At 43.7% G+C, this 26999-nt stretch overlaps 2 protein-coding genes across 2 annotated transcripts; both read right to left on the bottom strand.

Annotated features, from left to right (window-relative positions):
* Positions 1-2985: 2985 nt before the first annotated feature.
* LOC116371434 (zinc finger protein 501-like) lies at positions 2986-6804 on the bottom strand. The gene is made up of 2 exons (XM_031820304.1): positions 6268-6804; positions 2986-5164 (listed from the first exon to the last, which is right to left on the bottom strand). Exons 1-2 carry the CDS (start codon positions 6551-6553, stop codon positions 4314-4316), a joined length of 1137 nt encoding a protein of 378 aa, XP_031676164.1. The 5' UTR covers positions 6554-6804; the 3' UTR covers positions 2986-4313.
* Positions 6805-15495: 8691 nt separating this feature from the next.
* On the bottom strand, positions 15496-25055 carry LOC116371417 (zinc finger protein 3-like). The gene is made up of 3 exons (XM_031820277.1): positions 24994-25055; positions 21877-22469; positions 15496-16429 (listed from the first exon to the last, which is right to left on the bottom strand). Exons 1-3 carry the CDS (start codon positions 25053-25055, stop codon positions 15828-15830), a joined length of 1257 nt encoding a protein of 418 aa, XP_031676137.1. The 3' UTR covers positions 15496-15827.
* Between the last annotated feature and the right edge of the window lie 1944 nt (positions 25056-26999).

Below are 26999 nucleotides of genomic sequence, written 5' to 3'. Positions count from 1 at the left end.
CACTTTTACTGCAGTTATTCTGCATTGGAAATACCACAGTCACCCCACTTTTACTGCAGTTATTCTGCATCCGAAATACCACAGTCACCCCACTTTTACTGCAGTTATTCTGCATTGGAAATACCACAGTCACTCCACTTTTACTGCAGTTATTCTGCATTGGAAATACCACAGTCACTCCACTTTTACTGCAGTTATTCTGCATTGGAAATACCACAGTCACTCCACTTTTACTGCAGTTATTCTGCATTGGAAATACCACAGTCACCCCACTTTTACTGCAGTTATTCTGCATTGGAAATACCACAGTCACCCCACTTTTACTGCAGTTATTCTGCATTGGAAATACCACAGTCACTCCACTTTTACTGCAGTTATTCTGCATTGGAAATACCACAGTCACTCCACTTTTACTGCAGTTATTCTGCATTGGAAATACCACAGTCACCCCACTTTTACTGCAGTTATTCTGCATTGGAAATACCACAGTCACTCCACTTTTACTGCAGTTATTCTGCATCCGAAATACCACAGTCACCCCACTTTTACTGCAGTTATTCTGCATTGGAAATACCACAGTCACCCCACTTTTACTGCAGTTATTCTGCATTTGAAATACCACAGTCACCCCACTTTTACTGCAGTTATTCTGCATTGGAAATACCACAGTCACCCCACTTTTACTGCAGTTATTCTGCATTGGAAATACCACAGTCACCCCACTTTTACTGCAGTTATTCTGCATTGGAAATACCACAGTCACCCCACTTTTACTGCAGTTATTCTGCATTGGAAATACCACAGTCACCCCACTTTTACTGCAGTTATTCTGCATTGGAAATACCACAGTCACCCCACTTTTACTGCAGTTATTCTGCATTGGAAATACCACAGTCACTCCACTTTTACTGCAGTTATTCTGCATCCGAAATACCACAGTCACCCCACTTTTACTGCAGTTATTCTGCATTGGAAATACCACAGTCACCCCACTTTTACTGCAGTTATTCTGCATTTGAAATACCACAGTCACCCCACTTTTACTGCAGTTATTCTGCATTGGAAATACCACAGTCACCCCACTTTTACTGCAGTTATTCTGCTTCCGAAATACCACAGTCACCCCACTTTTACTGCAGTTATTCTGCATTGGAAATACCACAGTCACCCCACTTTTACTGCAGTTATTCTGCATTGGAAATACCACAGTCACCCCACTTTTACTGCAGTTATTCTGCATTGGAAATACCACAGTCACTCCACTTTTACTGCAGTTATTCTGCATTGGAAATACCACAGTCACTCCACTTTTACTGCAGTTATTCTGCATTGGAAATACCACAGTCACCCCACTTTTACTGCAGTTATTCTGCATTTGAAATACCACAGTCACCCCACTTTTACTGCAGTTATTCTGCATTTGAAATACCACAGTCACCCCACTTTTACTGCAGTTATTCTGCATTTGAAATACCACAGTCACCCCACTTTTACTGCAGTTATTCTGCATTTGAAATACCACAGTCACCCCACTTACTGCAGTTATTCTGCATTGGAAATACCAGTCACTCCACTTTTACTGCAGTTTCAAAATCGCATGTTTTGTTGTTGTAAGGGTGTAAACACATATTGCTTTACCGATTTAACATTTCCAAAACAGCACCACCGTGGCAACTGTGCAGCCTCACTCTACTCTACCGTGATATCAAAGTAACTTTGGATAAGGCACCAAAAAAATAAAATACACGACTCCATCTGTGTATGAGAGAGCATCTGACTCAGTTTCCCAGAAGAAAAAAAATGTATTCACGCACGCAAATTCAGGAGGAAACTGGAGAGCGGATGGCTGGACAGCGTTCAGCGAGTGTCGGCTCACTTGACCGCAGTGAAACACTGAAGAACTTTGATTTTGCCGCTATTTTTGGCAACGGAGGTGACCGACTAGCTGTTGTTGTTGGTTCGTCACTAGTTACCACAGCCACAAATAGCTAAACCCTCCCTATTTCTAAACAAGTTATTATTAAAATCTGATTTAACACCTTAACCACACTGCTAACCTTATAGATGGTTTAGCAACAAACCTTAACCACGCTGCTAACCCTATAGATGGTTTAGCAACAAACCTTAACCACGCTGCTAACCTTATAGATGGTTTAGCAACAAACCTTAACCACGCTGCTAACCTTATAGATGGTTTAGCAACAAACCTTAACCACACTGCTAACCTTATAGGTTGTTTAGCAACAAACCTTAACCACACTGCTAACCTTATAGGTTGTTTAGCAACAAACCTTAACCACGCTGCTAACCTTATAGATGGTTTAGCAACAAACCTTAACCACGCTGCTAACCTTATAGATGGTTTAGCAACAAACCTTAACCACGCTGCTAACCTTATAGCAACAAACCTTAACCACACTGCTAACCTTATAGGTTGTTTAGCAACAAACCTTAACCACACTGCTAACCTTATAGGTTGTTTAGCAACAAACCTTAACCACGCTGCTAACCTTATAGATGGTTTAGCAACAAACCTTAACCACGCTGCTAACCTTATAGATGGTTTAGCAACAAACCTTAACCACGCTGCTAACCTTATAGGTTGTTTAGCAACAAACCTTAACCACGCTGCTAACCTTATAGATGGTTTAGCAACAAACCTTAACCACACTGCTAACCTTATAGATGGTTTAGCAACAAACCTTAACCACGCTGCTAACCTTATAGGTTGTTTAGCAACAAACCTTAACCACGCTGCTAACCTTATAGATGGTTTAGCAACAAACCTTAACCACGCTGCTAACCTTATAGATGGTTTAGCAACAAACCTTAACCACGCTGCTAACCTTATAGATGGTTTAGCAACAAACCCAACATGTGCTCAAATATGGGGCAAAACAGACGGGGTTGGTCTAGATTATTGACAACATGTACACTATATTTATCAAATTGTTGATTGAAAAACATAAATAAATTGGCACAATGAGCACCTGTTGTGTCTCAGATACATTGTTACAGTTGGTTAACCAGCTAGCGAAGTTTAACATAGATGTGCCGTCAGTCAAAACACCTCAAAACGAGACGCTTATCAAGAAGAAGATTAAACTAATTTAAAGGAGCCGATTCCCCACATTGCAGCTTCTTGTCATTGTTCATCGCTATCTGTCCATCCAGAATCACAACAGCACACTGACTTCTGCCCCATGGATGCACATCGTTTTCATCATGTCAGTTAACCAGTCGAACTCTAACCTTAAATTTAAGACTAAAAAGCGCATTTAAAAAATATCTATATTTTAAAGAAGAAGCTCTCGTCCTCTAGATTATGTCACGCTAGAAGCATCGCCTGAAAGACGCACATCGCCATCTGCTGACTGGAGTGGGTACAGGAATTGTTTTATTTTTTTTAATTTTTTTTATTTCAAAGGTTTAATATTATATTGAGACTTAGAAAGACACGTTTTTGTTGATCGATTAGTGAGGATTTAAAATAAACTTCACATCTGTATTCAATGCAAATTCTGATTCAGTCAAATTAACAACTAGCTCTATACTGCTTCTACATAGTGGATGGGAACATTCATGTTTTTCAGGTCAACAACTCATCAATGTTGTTATAAAAACGCCATCACATTTTCATCGTCCTTTATCTTGACGACTAGTAAACAAATTAACTCAGTGAAACAAAACGACTCAATTCAAGAGGTTTCAATGTTCAAAATCAAGAAATGCTCATTCTATTAATCTATTCCATCATTTACATGGTGATATATCTAAATCATATATTCAATCAAATTCATTTAGTGAAAAGCCAGATCACATCAAATCCCAGAGGTTTAAGGTTAGAATCAAGAAATGCAAAACTCCATTCATCTATATAATAATTAACATTTAGCAATATCCCCCAAATATAATGAACAATAGTAGAGGGTTTATACTCGTATGCAATGGATGAAGGTTAGTATAGTATATAGTATTTATAGTATAGTATTTATCATTTATAGTAGAGGGTTTATACTCATATGCTATGGATGACATTTGAATGAAGGTTCATCCATTGTATAGTATTTATCATTTATAGTATTTATCATCTCCAGATGAAAACTTGAAAAGAGTAGGTTTATTTTGTTAATGATTTCATGTGGCATAAACAAAAACCTAAATTCTGAGTCAAAAACACAAGTCAGAACACAGCCTCTCTATTCTCTCGTGTGTTTTCAGGTCCTCTGACTGGGAAAATGTCTTTCCACACTGAGAGCAGTGGTATGTCTTCTCCTCCTGTGTATGTATTCTTTCATGCTTATTCAGATGCCTTAACCGGTTAAATCTCTTTCCACAATGAGAGCACTGGTAGATGTATGCTTATTCAGATGTCTTAAGTTGGTAAAACTCTTTCCACACAGGGAGCATTGGTAGGGCTTTTCCCCTGTGTGTATCTTTTCATGCTTCTTCAGGCTACTTAAGCGGGTAAAACTCTTTCCACACTGGGAACATTGGAAAGGCTTTTCCCCTGTGTGTGTCCTCTCATGCTCCTCCAGGCTCCTTAAGCGGGTAAATCGCTTTCCACACTGGGAACATTGGAAAGGATTTTCCCTTGTGTGTATCCTCTCATGCTCCTCCAGGCTCCTTAAGCGGGTAAAATGCTTTCCACACTGGGAACATTGGAAAGGCTTTTCCCCTGTGTGTATCCTCTCATGCGTCGTCAGGCACTTTAAGCGGGTAAAATGCTTTCCACACTGGGAACATTGGAAGGGATTTTCCCTTGTGTGTGTCCTCTCATGCGTAGTCAGGCTCCTTAAGTGGGTAAAACGCTTCCCACACTGGGAACATTGGAAAGGATTCCCCCCTGTGTGTGTCCTCTCATGCCTCTTCAGCCTGCTTAAGCAGGCAAAACGCTTCCCACACTGGGAACATTGGAAATAATGTGTGTGTATCCTCTCATGCGCCTTCAGGTTGCTTAAGCGGTTAAAACACTTTCCACACTGGGAACATTGGAAAGGCTTCTCCCCTGTGTGTATCCTCTCATGCCGTTTTAGGTCCCCTGATTGGGAAAATCTCTTTTCACATTGGGAGCAATGGTGTTGTCTCCCTGGTTTGGGTGTCTCTGGGTCTGGTTCCCCTGAAGGACTCTTCCCGCTGTCAGAGTGAAAGTCTGGTCTCTCTCCTGCCAAAGACAAACAGATGATTTAGTTAAATACTTAATAGAGACCTGAATAAAACTTCTACATGATAAAACTGGCTCCATGTTAGAGGAGGAACCTGGTGAAGAGCTCCGGTCTGAGTAACTGACTGACGCTGCTCCCTCTGTGACATCGCTGCTCCCCTCTGTGACATCGCTGCTCCCCTCTGTGACATCGCTGCTCCCCTCTGTGACATCGCTGCTCCCCTCTGTGACATCGCTGCCCCCTCTGTGACATCGCTGCCCCCTCTGTGACATCGCTGCCCCCTCTGTGACATCGCTGCCCCCTCCGTGACATCGCTGCTCCCTCTGTGACATCACTGCCCCCTCTGTGACATCGCTGCTCCCTCCTTTTAAACTACTGCCCAGCCTTTCTGAACTGCCTGACTGAACAACACCTTATCATCTGAAGCTGTGGTAGACCATCACTACTATTGTTATACTACCAGGTTTAGTCCCCCAATCACCTCATGAATTTAAAGTATTACTCTGACATTTTTTTATTCATGCCATTTATTCAGTACATTTTTTATATGAATAAAAGCTTGCTAGAATGACCAGTCTGCATTTTGAAAGGTTGTAAATGTCACCATAATTGTAAAGCCCAAAAGGTTTAATTGCTTCCTTTATAGGGTTACTGTTCCCACATGGCCATACTTCCATGTTACAGCGCGTTTGAGGAAAACAGATGTAAAACAGATGATAGCAAATTAGGCCAGGTACGCCCCTGTCTATCAGCGACTCCTAACACCTGTGTGTAAACGGAAAACGGACGCCACAAAGGTGTTGTCGCTAAAAAACACTGTCGGCTGCAACTGTGTTAAAACCGGTTTAAAAACGTGTGCAGTAAGAGTATATTTCTGAAATTATTTTTGATGTGATATGAACGTAGAGAGATTTAGGTTTCTGGAACCGTACCACAATTGAGAATGGATTCACATTTAGATGTAGTACTTGTCTGTTTTGGAGCCAATTCGCATCAAAGCAGAACATGTCTGGTCCTTGGACTATACTGAGTCACGTCAGGCTTCTTTCATCCATTAGTGGGCGAACAGAGGTTGTGATCCTGTTATTAAGAAAGTACTTACTGGTCTTAATCAGATCTTCTATCTCCTCCTCGTCGTCTTCTTTCAATGTGACAGTCGTCTCCCCCTCTTCTCCTGCATTCGCCTCTTGCTCTTCCTCCTCTTCTTTCACAGTAACGTCTTTCTCTTCGTCTTTAACCGGAACAGACTCAACCTCTACTTGTTTTTTAACGGTGACATCCTCCTCTTCTTTCTCCTCTTTCACGACAACGTTCAGCCACAGAGCTTCTTCCTCCGTCCAGCAGACCTCCTCTTCTTCATCAGGAGGAGAGCAGCTCAATGAACTCATGGTCGGAGATGTTAGCTAGGTAGCATTAGCGACTAGCCTAGCTCTAAACTAACTTATTAAGCCAGCTAGCTGAGTAACAATGTACATATAACATTAAATAAGGTAACTAGCTAAACGACAGAACTTTAAAACACCAAAACAGTGTAAAGAGCGTGAATGTTGTAGCTATGTTTGCCAGAAAGCTGCCGAGGTATCTGAATAGCTGTTGTTGTTGAAAGAACGTCCCGTCCACTAGATTATACGTCACACTGGCAGCGTCGCCTGAAAGACGCTCATCGCCATCTGCCGACTGGAGTTGGCAACGCAGTTGAGAGTAAAAGTGTATTTCATTTAATTTAAAACATACTTTCTATCTGCTACGTATCTGACTACATTTAAGGAAATGTCATATTAATTCAGTCAAAAAACAAATCTGCACCATGGTTTAACAGTGATCTACGTTCTATGAAAGCGGCTGGGAGCAAACTGGAGAATAGCTAGAGGAAATCAAAGCTAACTGAAAATACATATGAAGTGTGTAAAACAGTATGTAAACATTATTAAAGTGACCAGTGTTCCATTATTATAGTGACCAGTGTTCCATTATTATAGTGACCAGTGTTCCATTATTATAGTGACCAGTGTTCCATTATTAAAGTGACCAGTGTTCCATTATTAAAGTGACCAGTGTTCCATTATTTGTGACCAGTGTTCCATTATTAGTGACCAGTGTTCCATTATTATAGTGACCAGTGGTCCATTATTAAAGTGACCAGTGGTCCATTATTAAAGTGCCCAGTGGTCCATTATTAAAGTGACCAGTGGTCCATTATTAAAGTGACCAGTGGTCCATTATTAAAGTGACCAGTGGTCCATTATTAAAGTGACCAGTGTTCCATTATTAAAGTGACCAGTGTTCCATTATTAGTGACCAGTGTTCCATTATTAGTGACCAGTGTTCCATTATTAAAGTGACCAGTGTTCCATTATTAGTGACCAGTGTTCCATTATTAGTGACCAGTGTTCCATTATTAAAGTGACCAGTGTTCCATTATTAGTGACCAGTGTTCCATTATTAAAGTGACCAGTGTTCCATTATTTGTGACCAGTGTTCCATTATTAAAGTGACCAGTGGTCCATTATTAAAGTGACCAGTGGTCCATTATTAAAGTGACCAGTGGTCCATTATTAAAGTGACCAGTGGTCCATTATTAAAGTGACCAGTGGTCCATTATTAAAGTGACCAGTGGTCCATTATTAAAGTGACCAGTGTTCCATTATTATAGTGACCAGTGTTCCATTATTAAAGTGACCAGTGTTCCATTATTAAAGTGACCAGTGTTCCATTATTAAAGTGACCAGTGTTCCATTATTATAGTGACCAGTGTTCCATTATTAGTGACCAGTGTTCCATTATTAAAGTGACCAGTGTTCCATTATTTGTGACCAGTGTTCCATTATTGAAGTGACCAGTGGTCCATTATTAAAGTGACCAGTGGTCCATTATTAAAGTGACCAGTGGTCCATTATTAAAGTGACCAGTGGTCCATTATTAAAGTGACCAGTGGTCCATTATTAAAGTGACCAGTGGTCCATTATTAAAGTGACCAGTGTTCCATTATTATAGTGACCAGTGTTCCATTATTAAGTGACCAGTGTTCCATTATTAAAGTGACCAGTGTTCCATTATTAAAGTGACCAGTGTTCCATTATTAAAGTGACCAGTGTTCCATTATTAAAGTGACCAGTGTTCCATTATTAAAGTGACCAGTGTTCCATTATTAAAAAAGTGACCAGTGTTCCATTATTAAAGTGACCAGTGTTCCATTATTATAGTGACCAGTGTTCCATTATTATAGTGACCAGTGTTCCATTATTAAAGTGACCAGTGTTCCATTATTAAAGTGACCAGTGTTCCATTATTAAAGTGACCAGTGTTCCATTATTAGTGACCAGTGTTCCATTATTATAGTGACCAGTGTTCCATTATTATAGTGACCAGTGTTCCATTATTAAAGTGACCAGTTGTCACGTCTAATCAAGGTGGGTGGAATCAGGCGCAGAGAGCAGAATGCGATCTTGAAGTTTATTCTCCGGTAAACAAACAAACACGGTCAACCCAAACAAACACAGGGTGAAATTATCCAACATAGGAGAACAAACAAACCGGAGAATAAGAAAACACGAAAACCACGACAGACGAAAATGAATGACAAAATAAACAATCCCGCACAAAACAAGGGTGGGACAACCTACATTAAATACAGACACTAATTAACTAAACAACACACAGGTGAAACCAATCAGACAAAACCAACAGATACACGAAAAGGGATCGGTAGTGGCTAGTAGGACGGTGACGACGAACGCCGGCGGAAGTCGTGACAGTACCCCCCCCCCTGACGCGCGGCTCCCGCAGCGCGCCGCCACCGTCCTCGAGGACGACCCGGAGGACGAGGTGCTGGGCGATCCGGGTGGAGGCGGTGAAATTCTATCAGGAGAGAAGGGTCCAAAATGTCCCTCACCGGAACCCAGCATCTCTCCTCCGGGCCGTACCCCTCCCAGTCCACGAGGTACTGTAGGCCCCCCACCCGGCGTCTCGAATCCAGAATGCCTCGAACTGTATATATGCCGGGGGCCCCTCGATGTCCAGAGGGGGCGGAGGGACCTCAGACACCTCACCTTCTTGCAGGGGACCAGCCACCACCGGCCTGAGGAGAGACACATGAAACGAGGGGTTAATACGGTAATACCTAGGAAGTTGTAACCTATAACACACCTCGTTTATTCTCCTCAGGACTTTGAACGGCCCCACACACTGCGGCCCCAGCTTCCGACAGGGCAGGCAGAGAGACAGGTTTCGGGTCGAGAGCCAGACCCTGTCCCCCGGTGCAAACACGGGGGTCTCACTGCGGTGTTGGTCAGCGCTCCTCTTCTGCCGTTATCCCGCTAACCGTAATGAGTCCTGAACGGCCTTCCAGGTGTCCTTGGAGCGCTGTACCCATTCCTCCACCGCAGGAGCCTCGGTCTGACTCTGATGCCATGGAGCCAGGACCGGCTGGTAGCCTAACACACACTCAAAAGGAGACAAGTTAGTAGAGGAGTGGCGTAAGGAGTTCTGGGCTAGTTCGGCCCATGGAACATACCTAGCCCACTCACCAGGCCGGTCCCGACAATAGGACCGCAGAAACCTGCCCACATCCTGGTTAACGCGTTCCACCTGCCCATTACTCTCGGGGTGAAAACCTGAGGTTAAGCTAACCGAGACCCCCAGTCTCTCCATAAACGCCCTCCACACTCTGGACGTGAATTGGGGACCCCGATCAGAGACGATGTCCTCAGGCACCCCATAGTGCCGGAAGACATGGGTAAACAAAGCCTAAGCAGTCTGCAGGGCCGTAGGAAGACCGGGCAACGGAATGAGACGACAGGACTTAGAAAACCGATCCACAACGACCAGGATCGTAGTACTTCCCTGGGACGGGGGAAGGTCGGTGAGAAAATCCACCGATAAATGTGTCCAAGGCCGTTGTGGAACGGGGAGGGGTTGTAATTTCCCTCTAGGTAGGTGCCGAGGAGCCTTGCTCTGAGCACACACTGAGCAGGAGGAGACATAAAATCTCAATTCTTTAGCCAGTGTGGGCCACCAGTATCTCCCTCTCAGACTCTGCACTGTCCTCTTGATACCAGGATGACCCGAGGAGGGAAGAGTATGAGCCCACCTAATCAGCTTGTCCCGGACCACCCTCGGCACGTACTTTGTCCCTACTGGACAGTTAGGAGGAGCCGGCTCTGACCGTGAGGCCCTCTCTATCTCAGCATCAACCTCCCATACCACCGGTGCCACGAGACATGACGGTGGAATGATGGGAGTCGGCTCTACTGACCGTTCCTCGGTATCATAGAGGCGAGACAGTGCGTCAGCTTTAGTGTTTTGGGAGCCTGGCCGATATGTGAGGGTAAACTGGAACCTAGTAAAAAACATGGCCCATCTAGCCTGACGTAGATTTAGTCTCTTAGCTGCCCGGATGTACTCGAGATTACGATGGTCAGTCCAGATGAGAAAAGGGTGTTTAGCCCCCTCAAGCCAATGTCTCCACACCTTCAGAGCCTTGACTACAGCTAACAACTCCCGGTCCCCCACATCATAGTTTCGCTCCGCTGGGCTGAGCTTGCTCGAATAGAAAGCACACGGGCGGAGTTTGGATGGCACGCCCGAGCGTTGGGACAGCACGGCTCCAACCCCAGCCTCGGACGCATCCACCTCCACTATGAACGCTAAAGAGGGGTCCGGATGCGCCAACACGGGCGCATTGGTGAACAGCTCTTTCAGACGACTGAAAGCTCTGCCCGCCTCTGCTGACCAGAGCAAGCGCACCGGTCCTCCCTTCAGCAGTGAGGTGATGGAAGCAGCCACCTGACCAAAACCCCGGATAAACCTCCGGTAGTAATTGGCAAACCCTAAAAACCGCTGCACTTCTTTCACCGTGGTCGGAGTCGGCCAATTACGCACGGCTGTAACGCGATCATCCTCCATCACCACCCCGGAGGTGGAAATACGATACCCCAGGAAGGAAACGGACTGTTTGAAAAACTCACATTTCTCCGCCTTGCAATACAGGTCATGCTCCAGTAGTCGCCCAAGTACCTTACGCACCAGAGACACATGCTCCGCGCGTGTGGCAGAATAGATCAAGATGTCATCAATGTACACTACCACTCCCTGCCCGAGCAGGTCTCGGAGAATCTCATCTACGAAGGATTGGAAAACGGCTGGAGCATTCTTCAACCCGTATGGCATGACGCAGTACTCATAATGACCAGAAGTAGTACTAAATGCGGTCTTCCACTCATCTCCTCCCCGGATACGTACCAGATTATACGCGCTCCTCAGGTCCAGTTTTGTGAAGAATCGCGCCCCGTGAAATGATTCCATTGCCGTAGCGATGAGAGGTAGTGGGTAACTAAACCCCACTGTGATGGAATTTAGACCTCTATAATCAATACACGGACGCAGACCTCCATCCTTCTTCTTCACAAAAAAGAAGCTTGAGGAGACGGGTGATATGGAGGGCTGAATGTACCCCTGTCCCAGCGATTCGGAAACATATGTTTCCATCGCAACTGTCTCCTCCTGGGACAATGGATACACGTGACTCCTAGGAAGTGCAGCGTTTTCCAGAAGGTTTATCGCGCAGTCCTCTCGACGATGAGGTGGTAATTGGGTCGCCCTCCCTTTACTGAAGGCGATAGCCAAATCGGCATATTCAGAGGGAATGCGCACGGTGGAAACTTGGTCTGGACTCTCCACCGTAGTCGCACCAACGGCAACTCCTATACACCTACCTGAACACTCCTCTGACCACCCCTTAAGAGCCCCCTGTCGCCAGAAAATCACCGGGTTGTGTTGAGCTAACCAGGGAACCCCCAACACCACTGGAAACGCAGGTGAATCTATAAGGAACAGGCTAATCTGCTCCTTATGATCACCCTGCGTTACCATGTCCAGCGGCACCGTAGCCTCCCTAATTACTCCTGACCCTAATGGTCGGCTATCTAAGGAGTGCACGGGGAAAGGTCGATCTAACGACACCAGGGGAATCCCTAGCCTTAACGCAAGCCCGCGATCCATAAAATTCCCAGCTGCGCCTGAATCGACTAGCGCCTTATGCTGTAGAGAGGGGGAAAAACCAGGGAAAGAAATCAATACAAACACATGACCGACAGGAAGCTCTGAATGAGTTTGGTGCTTACTCACCTGGGGTGATCGAGCAGTGTTCCGCCTGTCCTCCCGACTCCTAGACGAGTTCCTCCAGCACCGGTCGGACGTGTGCCCTCGTCGACCACAACTGGTGCAGGAGGACACTCCTCCTCCGGTCCCCCTTGAAGCCGTACCTCCTAATTCCATAGGGATAGGAACAGGGGGCCTGGGGATTGGAAACGACAGGACCTGATCCGAACGCCCGCGAGCAGCCAGCAGGTTGTCGAGACGGATAGCCAGATCGATAAGTCCATCCAGAGTGAATGTGGCGTCCCGACATGCCAGCTCCCTGCGGACGTCCTCACTGAGACTAAATCTAAAATGATCAATCAAGGCCCTGTCGTTCCATCCTGCTCCTGCTGCCAAAGTCCTAAACTCTAGGGCAAAATCCTGTACGCTCCTCGTCTCCTGACGCAGGTGAAACAGCCGTTCACCCGCCACCCGACCCTCGGGTGGATGGTCAAAAACAGCTCGGAATCGGCGGGTGAACTCTGGGTAATTATCCTTAGCCGGGTCCGGACCATTCCACACTTCGTTGGCCCACTCGAGGGCTCGCCCAGTCAAACAGGAGACGAGGGCGCACACGCTCTCCTCTCCAGAGGGAGCAGGACGCACGGTAGCCAGGTATAGATCCAGCTGAAGGAGGAAACCCTGGCACCCAGCCGCCGATCCGTCAAACTCCCGTGGGAGTGTCAGCCGAAGAGCCCCAGAGCCAGATATGGTCGCAGAAACAGGAGGTGCTGGAGAAGGGGTTGCTAAAGATGAGGTGGGGAGGCCACTCCTCTCCCATCGATCCATTTTCTCCATCATTTGGTCCATAGCAGAACCAATCCGGTGAATCAGGCTGGTATGATGGAGGACCCTCTCCTCCATCGATGGGAGAGGAGACGCTGCTGCTCCTGCTGATTCCATGGTGGTGCGGGATTCTGTCACGTCTAATCAAGGTGGGTGGAATCGAGGCACAGAGAGCAGAATGCGATCTTGATCCATTATTAAAGTGACCAGTGTTCCATTATTATAGTGACCAGTGTTCCATTATTATAGTGACCAGTGTTCCATTATTAAAGTGACCAGTTGTCACGTCTAATCAAGGTGGGTGGAATCAGGCGCAGAGAGCAGAATGCGATCTTGAAGTTTATTCTCCGGTAAACAAACAAACACGGTCAACCCAAACAAACACAGGGTGAAATTATCCAACATAGGAGAACAAACAAACCGGAGAATAAGAAAACACGAAAACCACGACAGACGAAAATGAAATGACAAAATAAACAATCCCGCACAAAACAAGGGTGGGACAACCTACATTAAATACAGACACTAATTAACTAAATAACACACAGGTGAAACCAATCAGACAAAACCAACAGATACACGAAAAGGGATCGGTAGTGGCTAGTAGGACGGTGACGACGAACGCCGAGCACCGCCCGAACGGGCAGGAGAGCAAACATCGGCGGAAGTCGTGACACCAGTGTTCCATTATTAAAGTGACCAGTGTTCCATTATTAAAGTGACCAGTGTTCCATTATTAGTGACCAGTGTTCCATTATTAGTGACCAGTGTTCCATTATTAGTGACCAGTGTTCCATTATTAGTGACCAGTGTTCCATTATTAAAGTGACCAGTGTTCCATTATTACAGTGACCAGTGTTAGATAGGGCAGCAGACTTGAACGAGCAGTGTTGAGTACCGGGCGGTAGCCAGCTAGTGACAGTGATCAAGTTCAGGGCAGGGTACTGGGTGGAGGCCAGCTAGTGACAGACATATTTGAAAACTTAGCATTGGAGGACTGGATCATCAGATTACAACAAAGAAAGATTTTCCTGCAATATCGACACATGCATACCATTTAGTATGAAGCCGTGACTAAGATGATTGAGTTGGAGGCGTGGCCATGCAACAATGGATTCATAGTAGGACTAGAGGACCTTGTGCATTTCAGATATTATAACAACCCAATGTTTATATCCTAGGATAAATTAGCTAGCAACAGCAAGCGAACTAGCTAAATTGCCATGAATGCTTTTCGACCTGTCCCAAAATGTATGTACTTGGTTCGGTGTTAATTTTTATATTTCAACCTGCGTGTCCTGATCGCATCTGGTGTGGATGGACAAAATCAACATGCATAAATGTATTAGACCTAATGGATAAATAGACTAGTCAGTATAGGATACATGTAATAGACTAGTCAGTATAGGATACATGTATTAGACCTAATAGATAAATAGACTAGTCAGTATAGGATACATGTAATAGACTAGTCAGTATAGGATACATGTAATAGACTAGTCAGTACAGGATACATGTATTAGACCTAATGGATAAATAGACTAGTCAGTATAGGATACATGTAATAGACTAGTCAGTATAGGATACATGTAATAGACTAGTCAGTATAGGATACATGTATTAGACCTAATGGGTAAATAGACTGGTCAGTATAGGATGCAGCCTTATTCTCATGTATTAGGATCCTTATTCTACTCTACTGTATTAGCTACCATGGAGGATTATTCAATTCTACTGTATTAGCTACCATGGAGCCTTATTCTACTGTATTAGCTACCATGGAGCCTTATTCTACTCTACTGTATTAGCTACCATGGAGCCTTATTCTATTATAATGTATTAGCTACCATGGAGCCTTATTCTACTCTACTGTATTAGCTACCATGGAGCCTTATTCTACTCTACTGTATTAGCTACCATGGAGCTTTATTCTATTATAATGTATTAGCTACCATGGTGCCTTATTCTATTATAATGTATTAGCTACCATGGAGCCTTATTCTATTCTACTGTATTAGCTACCATGGAGCCTTATTCTACTCTACTGTATTAGCTACCATGGTGCCTTATTCTATTATAATGTATTAGCTACCATGGAGCCTTATTCTATTATAATGTATTAGCTAACATGGTGCCTTATTATAATGTATTAGCTAACATGGAGCCTTATTCTACTTTTTATTTTCATTTCTTTCACTCTCTCTATACTGCTTCTACATAGTGGAATAACATTGATGGGAACTCGTGTTTTTCACGTCAACAACTTCGTCCTTTATCTTGACGACTAGTAAACAAATTAACTCAATGAAACAAAACGACTCAATTCAAGAGGTTTCAATGTTCAAAATCAAGAAATGCTCATTCTATTAATTTATTACATAATTTACATGGTGCAATATCTAAATCATGTATTCAATCAAATTCATTTAGCGAAAAGCCAGATCACATCAAATCCCAGAGGTTTAAGGTTAGAATCAAGAAATGCAAAACTCCATTCATCTATATAATAATTAACATTTAGCAATATCCCCCAAATATAATGAACAATAGTAGAGGGTTTATACTCGTATGCAATGGATGAAGGTTAGTATAGTATATAGTATTTATAGTATAGTATTTATCATTTATAGTATTTATCATCTCCAGATGAAAACTTGAAAAGAGTAGGTCTATTTTGTTAATGATTTCATGTTAACAATATGATTTCATTTGGCATAAACGAAAACCTAAATTCTCAGGTCAAAAACTTAAGTCAGAACACAGCCTCTCTATTCTCTCATGTGTTTTCAGGTCCTCTGACTGGGAAAATGTCTTTCCACACTGAGAGCAGTGGTATGTCTTCTCCTCCTGTGTATGTATACTTTCATGCTTATTCAGATGTGTAAAATTTATAAAACTCTTTCCACACAGGGAGCATTGGTAGAGCTTTTCTTGTGCGTGTGTTGTCTCGTGCTCTTTTAGGGTCCCTAACTGGGTAAAACGCTTTCCACACTGGGAACATTGGAAAGGCTTTTCCCCTGTGTGTATCCTCTCATGCTGCTTCAGGCTCCCTAACCAGGCGAAACTCTTTCCACACTGGGAACAGTGGTAAGGTTTCTCTCCAGAGTGTATTCTCTTATGCTCCCTGAGGTTTCCTAACAAAGTAAAACTCTTTCCACACTGGGAACATTGGAAAGGCCTTTCTCCTGTGTGTGTCCTCTCATGCCTTTTTAGGGCCCATGATAGGGAAAATATCTTTTCACATTGGGAGCAGTGGTGTTGTCTCGCTGGTTTGGGTGTCACTGGGTCTGGTCCCCCCGAAGGACTCTTTCCGCTGTCAGAGTGAGAGTCTGGTCTCTCTCCTGCCAAAGACAAACTGATTATTTAGTTAAATACTTAATAGAGACCTGAATGAAATTTCTACATGATAAAACTGGCTCCATGTCGAGTAGGAGCCTGGTGAAGAGCTCCGGTCTGAGAAACTGACTGATGCTGCCCCCTCTGTGACATCGCTGCCCCCTCCGTGACATCGCTGTCCCCTCTGTGACATCGCTGCTCCCCCTGTGACATCGCTGCCCCCTCTGTGACATCGCTGCCCCCTCCGTGACATCGCTGCTCCCTCTGTGACATCGCTGCTCCCTCTGTGACATCGTTGCTCCCTCCTTTTAAACTACTGCCCAGTCTTTCTGAACTGCCTGACTGAACAACACCTTATCATCTGAATCTGTGGAAGACCATCACCAAGACCTGCCAGATCTCTACATGTGTTTTGTTAGTTTTGGCAGTTTTTACAGTCTGAGATGGTCTTTGCAATGAAAAGTGTTGTATATAATACATGAATTACTACTATTGTTATACTATCAGGTTTAAACTAGTTAGGTTTAGTTTAATGATATATAATGATAAATAATGATAAATAATGATATATACAGTGTGGAGAACAAGTATTTGATACACTGCCGATTTTGCAGGTTTTCCTACTTACAAAGCATGTAGAGGTCTGTAATTTTTTATCAACTGTGAGAGACGGAATCTAAAACAAAAATCCAGAAAATCACATTGTATGATTTTTAAGTAATTAATTTGCATTTTATCCCTATGATTGGGTAACTCCTACCAGTAATCTGCCCTCCTCTTTCCAGAGTTATCCATCCCTGTGATTGGGTAACTCCTACCAGTAATCTGCCCTCCTCTTTCCAGAGTTATCCATCCCTGTGATTGGGTAACAGCTTTAATGAAGTGGAAGCTGCATTCATGTAGATCAGGTTGTCATGCCTGTGGTATTATTGATCAGGTTGTCATACCTGTGGTATTATTGATCAGGTTGTCATTCCTGTGGTATTATTGAAACTGGAACACCCCAGCCATCCTACAATCTAAACTTGATGCCCTCAATCTCACACAAATAATCAATGAACCTACCAGGTACCTCCCCAAAACCTTAAACACGGGCACCCTCATAGATATCATCCTAACCAACTTCCCCTCTAAATACACCTCTGCTGTCTTCAACCAAGATCTCAGCGATCACTGCCTCATTGCCTGCATCCGTAATGGGTCAGCGGTCAAACGACCTCCACTCATCACTGTAAAACGCTCCCTGAAACACTTCTGCGAGCAGGCCTTTCTAATCGACCTGGCCGGGGTATCCTGGAAGGATATTGATCTCATCCCGTCAGTAGAGGATGCCTGGATATTTTTTTTAAATGCCTTCCTAACCATCTTAAATAAACATGCCCCATTTAAGAAATTTAGAACCAGGAACAGATATAGCCCTTGGTTCTCCCCAGACCGGACTGCCCTTAACCAACACAAAAACATCCTATGGCGTTCTGCATTAGCATCGAACAGCCCCCGTGATATGCAGCTGTTCAGGGAAGCTAGAAATCATTATACACAGGCAGTTAGAAAAGCCAAGGCTAGCTTTTTCAAGCAGAAATTTGCTTCCTGCAACACTAACTCAAAAAAGTTCTGGGACACTGTAAAGTCCATGGAGAATAAGAACACCTCCTCCCAGCTGCCCACTGCACTGAAGATAGGAAACACTGTCACCACTGATAAATCCACCATAATTGAGAATTTCAATAAGCATTTTTCTACGGCTGGCCATGCTTTCCACCTGGCTACTCCTACCCCGGACAACAGCACTGCACCCCCAACAGCAACTCGCCCAAGCCTTCCCCATTTCTCCTTCTCCCAAATCCATTCAGCTGATGTTCTGAAAGAGCTGCAAAATCTGGACCCCTACAAATCAGCCGGGCTAGACAATCTGGACCCTTTCTTTCTAAAATTATCTGCCGAAATTGTTGCCACCCCTATTACTAGCCTGTTCAACCTCTCTTTCGTGTCGTCTGAGATTCCCAAAGATTGGAAAGCAGCTGCGGTCATCCCCCTCTTCAAAGGGGGGGACACTCTTGACCCAAACTGCTACAGACATATATCTATCCTACCGTGCCTTTCTAAGGTCTTCGAAAGCCAAGTCAACAAACAGATTACCGACCATTTCGAATCTCACCATACCTTCTCTGCTATGCAATCCGGTTTCAGAGCTGGTCATGGGTGCACCTCAGCCACGCTCAAGGTCCTAAACGATATCTTAACCGCCATCGATAAGAAACATTACTGTGCAGCCGTATTCATTGATCTGGCCAAGGCTTTCGACTCTGTCAATCACCATATCCTCATCGGCAGACTCGACAGCCTTGGTTTCTCAAATGATTGCCTCGCCTGGTTCACCAACTACTTCTCTGATAGAGTTCAGTGTGTCAAATCGGAGGGTCTGCTGTCCGGACCTCTGGCAGTCTCTATGGGGGTGCCACAGGGTTCAATTCTTGGACCGACTCTCTTCTCTGTATACATCAATGAGGTCGCTCTTGCTGCTGGTGAGTCCCTGATCCACCTCTACGCAGACGACACCATTCTGTATACTTCCGGCCCTTCTTTGGACACTGTGTTAACAACCCTCCAGGCAAGCTTCGATGCCATACAACTCTCCTTCCGTGGCCTCCAATTGCTCTTAAATACAAGTAAAACTAAATGCATGCTCTTCAACCGATCGCTACCTGCACCTACCCGCCTGTCCAACATCACTACTCTGGACGGCTCTGACTTAGAATACGTGGACAACTACAAATACTTAGGTGTCTGGTTAGACTGTAAACTCTCCTTCCAGACCCATATCAAACATCTCCAATCCAAAGTTAAATCTAGAATTGGCTTCCTATTTCGCAACAAAGCATCCTTCCCTCATGCTGCCAAACATACCCTTGTAAAACTGACCATCCTACCAATCCTCGACTTTGGCGATGTCATTTACAAAATAGCCTCCAATACCCTACTCAACAAATTGGATGCAGTCTATCACAGTGCAATCCGTTTTATCACCAAAGCCCCATATACTACCCACCATTGCGACCTGTACGCTCTCGTTGGCTGGCCCTCGCTTCATACTCGTCGCCAAACCCACTGGCTCCATGTCATCTACAAGACCCTGCTAGGTAAAGTCCCCCCTTATCTCAGCTCGCTGGTCACCATAGCATCTCCCACCTGTAGCACACGCTCCAGCAGGTATATCTCTCTAGTCACCCCCAAAACCAATTCTTTCTTTGGCCGCCTCTCCTTCCAGTTCTCTGCTGCCAATGACTGGAACGAACTACAAAAATCTCTGAAACTGGAAACACTTATCTCCCTCACTAGCTTTAAGCACCAACTGTCAGAGCAGCTCACAGATTACTGCACCTGTACATAGCCCACCTATAATTTAGCCCAAACAACTACCTCTTTCCCAACTGTATTTAATTTTAATTTATTTATTTTGCTCCTTTGCACCCCATTATTTTTTATTTCTACTTTGCACATTCTTCCATTGCAAAACTACCATTCCAGTATTTTACTTGCTATATTGTATTTACTTTGCCATCATGGCCTTTTTTGCCTTTACTTCCCTTCTCACCTCATTTGCTCACATTGTATATAGACTTGTTTATACTGCATTATTGACTGTATGTTTGTTTTTACTCCATGTGTAACTCTGTGTCGTTTTATCTGTCGAACTGCTTTGCTTTATCTTGGCCAGGTCGCAATTGTAAATGAGAACTTGTTCTCAACTTGCCTACCTGGTTAAATAAAGGTAAAATAAAATAAAAAAATAAAAAATTGATCAGGTTGTCATACCTGTGGTATTATTGATCAGGTTGTCATTCCTGTGGTATTATTGATCAGGTTGTCATTCCTGTGGTATTATTGATCAGGTTCCTGTGGTATTATTGATCAGGTTGTCATACCTGTGGTATTATTGATCAGGTTGTCATACCTGTGGTATTATTGATCAGGTTGTCATACCTGTGGTATTATTGATCAGGTTGTCATTCCTGTGGTATTATTGATCAGGTTGTCATTCCTGTGGTATTATTGACCAGGTTGTCATTCCTGTGGTATTATTGATCAGGTTGTCATTCCTGTGGTATTATTGATCAGGTTCCTGTGGTATTATTGATCAGGTTGTCATACCTGTGGTATTATTGATCAGGTTGTCATACCTGTGATATTATTGATCAGGTTGTCATTCCTGTGGTATACGGGCTTTATTGCTTAAACTATTCCCCTACGTATTTATCTGGACAGGGAAGATAACAGTTTAATGTGGCTCTGTGTTCCACTACGTATTTATCTGGACAGGGAAGATAACAGTTTAATGTGGCTCTGTGTTCCACTACGTATTTATCTAGACAGGGAAGATAACAGTTTAATGTGGCTCTGTGTTCCCCTACGTATTTATCTAGACAGGGAAGATAACAGTTTAATGTGGCTCTGTACTCCACTACGTATTTATCTAGACAGGGAAGATAACAGTTTAATGTGGCTCTGTGTTCCACTACGTATTTATCTGGACAGGGAAGATAACAGTTTAATGTGGCTCTGTGTTCCACTACGTATTTATCTAGACAGGGAAGATAACAGTTTAATGTGGCTCTGTGTTCCACTACGTATTTATCTAGACAGGGAAGATAACAGTTTAATGTGGCTCTGTACTCCACTAGTTTAGATTGGAGATCAAATATTTCATATGAGACAAAGGGACAGAATGTCACCTTTTAGTTGAAGGTATATTCATACATATCAGTTTTACCATTTAGAAATAAAATATCTAGTCCCTACATTTGAATGCCTCATAAGTATTTGGACAAATTCACTTATTTGTGTATTAAAGTATTTGGTCCCATATTCCTAGAACACAATGACTACATCAAGCTTGTGACTCAGCAAACTTGTTGGATACATTTGCAGTTTGTTTTGATTGTGTTTCAGATGATATTGTTCCCAATAGAAATGAACAGTACATAATTTATCGTATCATACGAGTCACACAAGAATAGAATATGTATGTATATTTCTGAACACTTGTATATTAATATGGATGCTAACATGATTAGGGATAATCATGAATGGATCATGAATAATAATGAGTGAGAAAGGTAGAGCCATAAATATCATACTCCTTATTGGTACTTAAATGTTTTATATCTCCACTGTCCTAATAACCAGAGAGTAGCTGAGGGTTTGAACAAATGGAACATCTCTCATTCATAGACAGAGCTGTGGATGCAAGGACCCACCATCAGATCAAAATGATGGTTTTAAAACCGTTTTGAGTCAAATACAGTGTTTGTTTACATTTGCACTGTTTACAAGCTTATATTTGGGGTTCTGGTGAGGAGCACATTTCAGTGCAATGTCCCTTTGGCTTTAAAACCACACATTAGTTCAACAACTACAGAGTTTCTGGACATGTTTTTAAGACAGTACTCACTGGTGTTAATCAGATCTTCAGTCTCGTCTTCCTCTCCTTCATCTCCCAAAACATCCTCTTCTTCTTTCAAGGTGACAGCCTCCCCTTCCTCCCTTTTCATTCTGAAAACTTCTACTTCCTCTTCTTCCACTGTGACAGCCTCTATCCCCTCTTCATCTTTCACTCTAAAATGTTCTGTCTCTTCTTTCACTGTAACATCCTTCTCTTCTTTCAATGTGATACTGATGGCCTCTTCCTCCTCTTTCATTCTGAAAGCTTCTTCCACTGAGACAGCCTCTATCCCCTCCTCTTCTTCCACTGTGACAGCCTCTATCCCCTCCTCTTCTTCCACTGTGACAGCCTCTATCCCCTCCTCTTCTTCCACTGTGACAGCCTCTATCCCCTCCTCTTCTTCCACTGTGACAGCCTCTATCCCCTCCTCTTCTTCCACTGTGACAGCCTCTATCCCCTCCTCTTCTTCCACTGTGACAGCCTCTATCCCCTCTTCATCTTTCACTCGAAAATGTTCTCTTCTTTCACTGTAATATCCCCCTTCTCTTCTTTCAGGACAATGTTCAGCCCCAGAGCTTCTTTCTCCGTCCAGCAGACCTCTTCTTTAACAGGAGGGTAGTCGTTCAGTGAGTTCATGGTCGGGCTAGCTAGCATTAACGATAAGCTTAGTGCTAGACTCGGTATAATCAACACATTTGTACATTTAACAAGCAAATTACTTTAAGTTAATTAGTAGATACGTAAAGAGGATTGTGTTAAAAACACCGAGATCAATATACACAAAACTGGTCGAAAGAGCTTGTTTTCGGTTGTATGTTGGCTACCAGGCTAAAGAGGTGGTTGAATGAATCAGTATCCGTGTTGGTGAAACAGCTTCCGGTGTCGTGTGGTCCACTAAATATGACGTCACCATCGGAAGGTCGCGTATTGCCGTCAGCTGACTGGAATTTATTTGTTAATTTTATTTATTTTACCTTTATTTTACTAGGCAAGTCAGTTAAGAACAAATTCTTATTTTCAATGACGGCCTAGGAACAGTGGGTTAACTGCCTTTTCAGGGGCAGAACGACAGATTTGTACCTTGTCAGCTCGGGGATTCGAACTTGCAACCTTTCTGTTACTAGTCCAACACTAACCACTAGGCTACCCTGCCGCCCCAATGGGTAACGCAGTTTAGAAAAATACTCACTACATTGTTTATTCATTTAAAGATGAGCAAATATGTTTTGTCTGCCTTCTTACAGCCAATACATTCGTCTATGCAGACGTGTAGCTACATGTGAACATGTACATTGTTACGAATCCCTTTTGGCCCGACAGTCTAGGGGGGATGGTAATGAGACCCGTAACATAACTCATGCAAATTATTATTGTGACAAAGTAAAAGTGTGAACGAAAAAACCAGGACAACTGAAATCTACCTTCAAACTCAAAGTTTATTTATAAACACACGGTAATGGGGGGAGCAGGAAAAGGGGCTGAGCTGGACCCAAGGAAAGAAACAATAAATGTACAAAAACACCCTTAAGCTAGACTAGCCTACTTTAACAGCTAACTAACCAAAAATACAGTGGGTGGTCCGCCCAGTTCTAACTAGTGTATTTAACAAAGTTCACCTACGGGTAGTGTATGCCCATGGGCGACTTGTCTTGGTTTCCCCCCTTTTCCCACCAGCAACAAACAAACACCATAACCAAAAACAATACTCACAGGTGATGACAAAGTGCTATGAGGTGCTCAAACAAAAGAGAGGTTAAGACACAAAGCGAGAGTGAAACACAGAGACCTACAGACATGGCATTTACAGAGAGATATTGAGCTAGCTCTAGAGCAAACAAATTATGGGGTTTTTAAACCATGGGGAAGGAACTGTGATAGGGTAGGAACTAGGTGGAGGTGTGTCTTCTGATTGATGATTGATTGTTGACTGATTGGGGAGTGATGATTTTCACCTGTGAGGGGAGAAGGAGAGAAAAGAAACACACACACAGGATACACACACACACACAGGATAACTGTATCCGTAACACTCCCACCCTTAAAAGAGCAACCCTAGGGGTTGCGACTACAGTATTTCCATGAATACTCACAACAAAGCAACAAACTTGCAAAACATACAGAAATCATTTGTTGGCAGACATAGCATCTGCCAACACATTATCTGAACCCTTTTTGTGGCGGATCTCCAAATTATAATTTTGTACAATCAGCGCCCAACGCATAAGGCGCTGGTTCTGGTTGTACATTCGGTGGAGAAAAACTAAGGGGTTATGGTCAGTATACACAATCACTGGTAGGGCACTGAAACCAATGTATACTTCAAAGTATTGCAGAGCCCACAACAAAGCAAGAGCTTCTTGTTCCATTGTCGCATAGTTTGTTTGACATTTATTAAATTTACGTGAAAAATAACAAACAGGATGATCCACTCCACTCTTGTCCTGCTGCAGTAGAACAGCACCAGCACCTCTGGCACTAGCATCTACCTCAAGTTTGAACGGTTGTTCAAAATCTGGAGCAGCAAGTACAGGTGTACTACATAAGAGTGCTTTCACTGATTCAAAAGCTCTGTTGCAATCAGGGGACCACACAAATGATCTAGCCGGACTAAGCAAATCGGTAATTGGAGCAACTACCGCAGAGACATTTTTACAGAAGCTACGGTAGTAGCCAACCATCCCTAAAAAGCGGCGTAGCTCTCGTCTGGTGTTAGGTGCAGGGAATGCAGTTATAGCCAAGACCTTGGCATCAACAGGGCGCACCTGTCCATGGCCAACCTCTTTACCGAGATAGGTAACAGTAGCCTTCCCAAACTCGCACTTTGCCAAGTTCAGGGTTAGAGAAGCAGCTGCCAACCGTTCACATACTACCCTTAGCGAGTCAACATGATCTGACCACTCAGACGAATAAATCACTAGGTCATCAAGGTATGCACTACAATTAGGAACGCCAGCTAATACGGAGTTAACCAGTCGTTGGAAAGTGGCTGGTGCATTTCGCATCCCAAAAGCCATGACTGAGTACTGTAGGAAGTTGTCTGGGGTCACAAAGGCAGAAATCTCAGAAGCACGTAAAGTTAACGGAACCTGCCAGTAACCTTTTAAGAGGTCTAACTTAGTTACATACTTAGCAGCACCAATAGTGTCGATACAGTCGTCCAGTCGGGGTAACGGGAACGAATCTGGCATTGTGATAGAATTTCCCTTTCGATAATCCGTACATAACCTGGACGTACCATCAGGTTTAGGAACTAGAATGCAAGGAGAACTCCAAGGGCTTGAACTTGGCTTAGCCAGGTCATTCTCCAACAAATATCTCACCTCATCCCTCATTATCTTCCTCTTGGAAGCGTTGATACGATATGGGTGTTGCTTGATAGGTGTAGCATTTCCAACATTAATGTCATGTTCCAACACATTGGTGCGAGTAGGAACGTCATTAAAGAGACATGGAAAACTGTGTAGTAGCCTCACAATATCATTGGCCTGTCCATCCGTTAAATGAACCAGACCGGATTGGATAGACAGCAGCATTTCTGAGTTGGGCAATCTAACACACTGCTGTTGAGTGTTGCGCAACTCCAATCCATCATCATCATCATCAATATGACAGTCCACTATGATAGCAGTAGTAGCAGAGGAGACAGCAGTACCTTCCTCTGTTTTTGAACTCTCCAACTGTGTGATGGGTCGGGTGTGGTAAGCTTTCAACATGCTAATGTGACACACACGAGATTGGCGTTGTCTATCAGGAGTTTGAAGCACATAGTCAGTTTCACTTATTTTATTTTCAATTAAATAAGGACCAGAGAAACGAGCTGACAGTGAAGATCCTGGAACAGGTAATAACACCAGTACTTGGTCACCTGGCTGTAGTGGACGAGAAACAGCCTCTTTATCATAGTGTATTTTCATGCTCCTCTGTGAGGAAGACAGAGCTTCCTTTGCGAGAGCACAAGCTTGGTGTAGGCGCTCACGAAAGCGACTAAACGTAGTCCAACACATTCTCATCTCTGGTACACAACTCTTGGGACAAGAACTGTTCTTTAAGGACTTTCATTGGTCCTCTCACTGTGTGACCAAACACCAGTTCAGCCGGGCTGAAACCTAGGGACTCCTGCACAGTTTCACGAGCAGCAAACAAAACTAGAGGAACTCCCTCATCCCAATCTTTCTCAGATTCCAAACAATATTTACGTAGCATAGACTTCAGTGTCTGATGCCATCTTTCAAGCGCACCCTGAGACTCTGGGTGATAGGCGCTTGACACACGGTGCGTAATTGACAAGGATTTTAACACCTGCTTGAAGAGCTTGGATAGGAAATTGGTACCTTGATCGCTTTGTACCACCTTAAGTAACCCGAATGTCGTGAAGAATTTTATTAAGGCTTTACTCACTACCGGGGCTGTAATCCTTCTCACAGGAATGGCCTCGGGGTATCTTGTAGCCATACACATTATCGTTAACAAAAACTGGTTACCCGATTTTGTCTTCGGTAACGGTCCGACACAATCAACAACCACATGCTCGAATGGTTCACCTATGACAGGTATGGGACAAAGAGGAGCGGGAGGAATAACCTGATTTGGTTTTCCTGTTATCTGACATGTGTGGCATGTCCGACAGAACTGAGCCACATCTTGTTTTAAACCCGGCCAAAAGAAATGTCGAAGGATCCGATCATAAGTTTTTGTGATTCCTAAATGACCAGACCACTGGTGATCATGAGCAAGGGATAACACATTTTGTCGAAAGGCTGTAGGAATCACTATTTGGTAAACAGCATTCCAATCTCCATCCGCGTCAACATGGGATTTCCATTTACGCATGAGGAGATTACCATCAATGAAGTAAGCCACGCTCTTCTTCTTCACATCTTCCAATGAGACAACACTAGAAAAACATTTAGCAAGCTTGTTGTCAACCTTTTGGTTAGCAATCAGCTGCTCACGAGTGACTGGTAACTGTATTGCCTCAGCAATAAGTTCAACGTTCTTTGATTCTTTCCTGGGCTGTTTGTCAGAGGTGATCAGCTTCTCAGAGGTATCACACAATCCATCTTCTTGATCAACCTCTTTGAACAGAACAGTGTTCGATAAATCTATCACGTCACCCTCTTGTAGTGCCTGAG

This window comes from Oncorhynchus kisutch, unplaced genomic scaffold (assembly GCF_002021735.2).
Source record: "Oncorhynchus kisutch isolate 150728-3 unplaced genomic scaffold, Okis_V2 scaffold3219, whole genome shotgun sequence".
Classification (NCBI taxonomy): Eukaryota; Metazoa; Chordata; class Actinopteri; order Salmoniformes; family Salmonidae; genus Oncorhynchus; species Oncorhynchus kisutch.
Note: the sequence above shows the minus strand (reverse complement) of the source record. Positions and strands in the feature narration are given on the sequence as shown.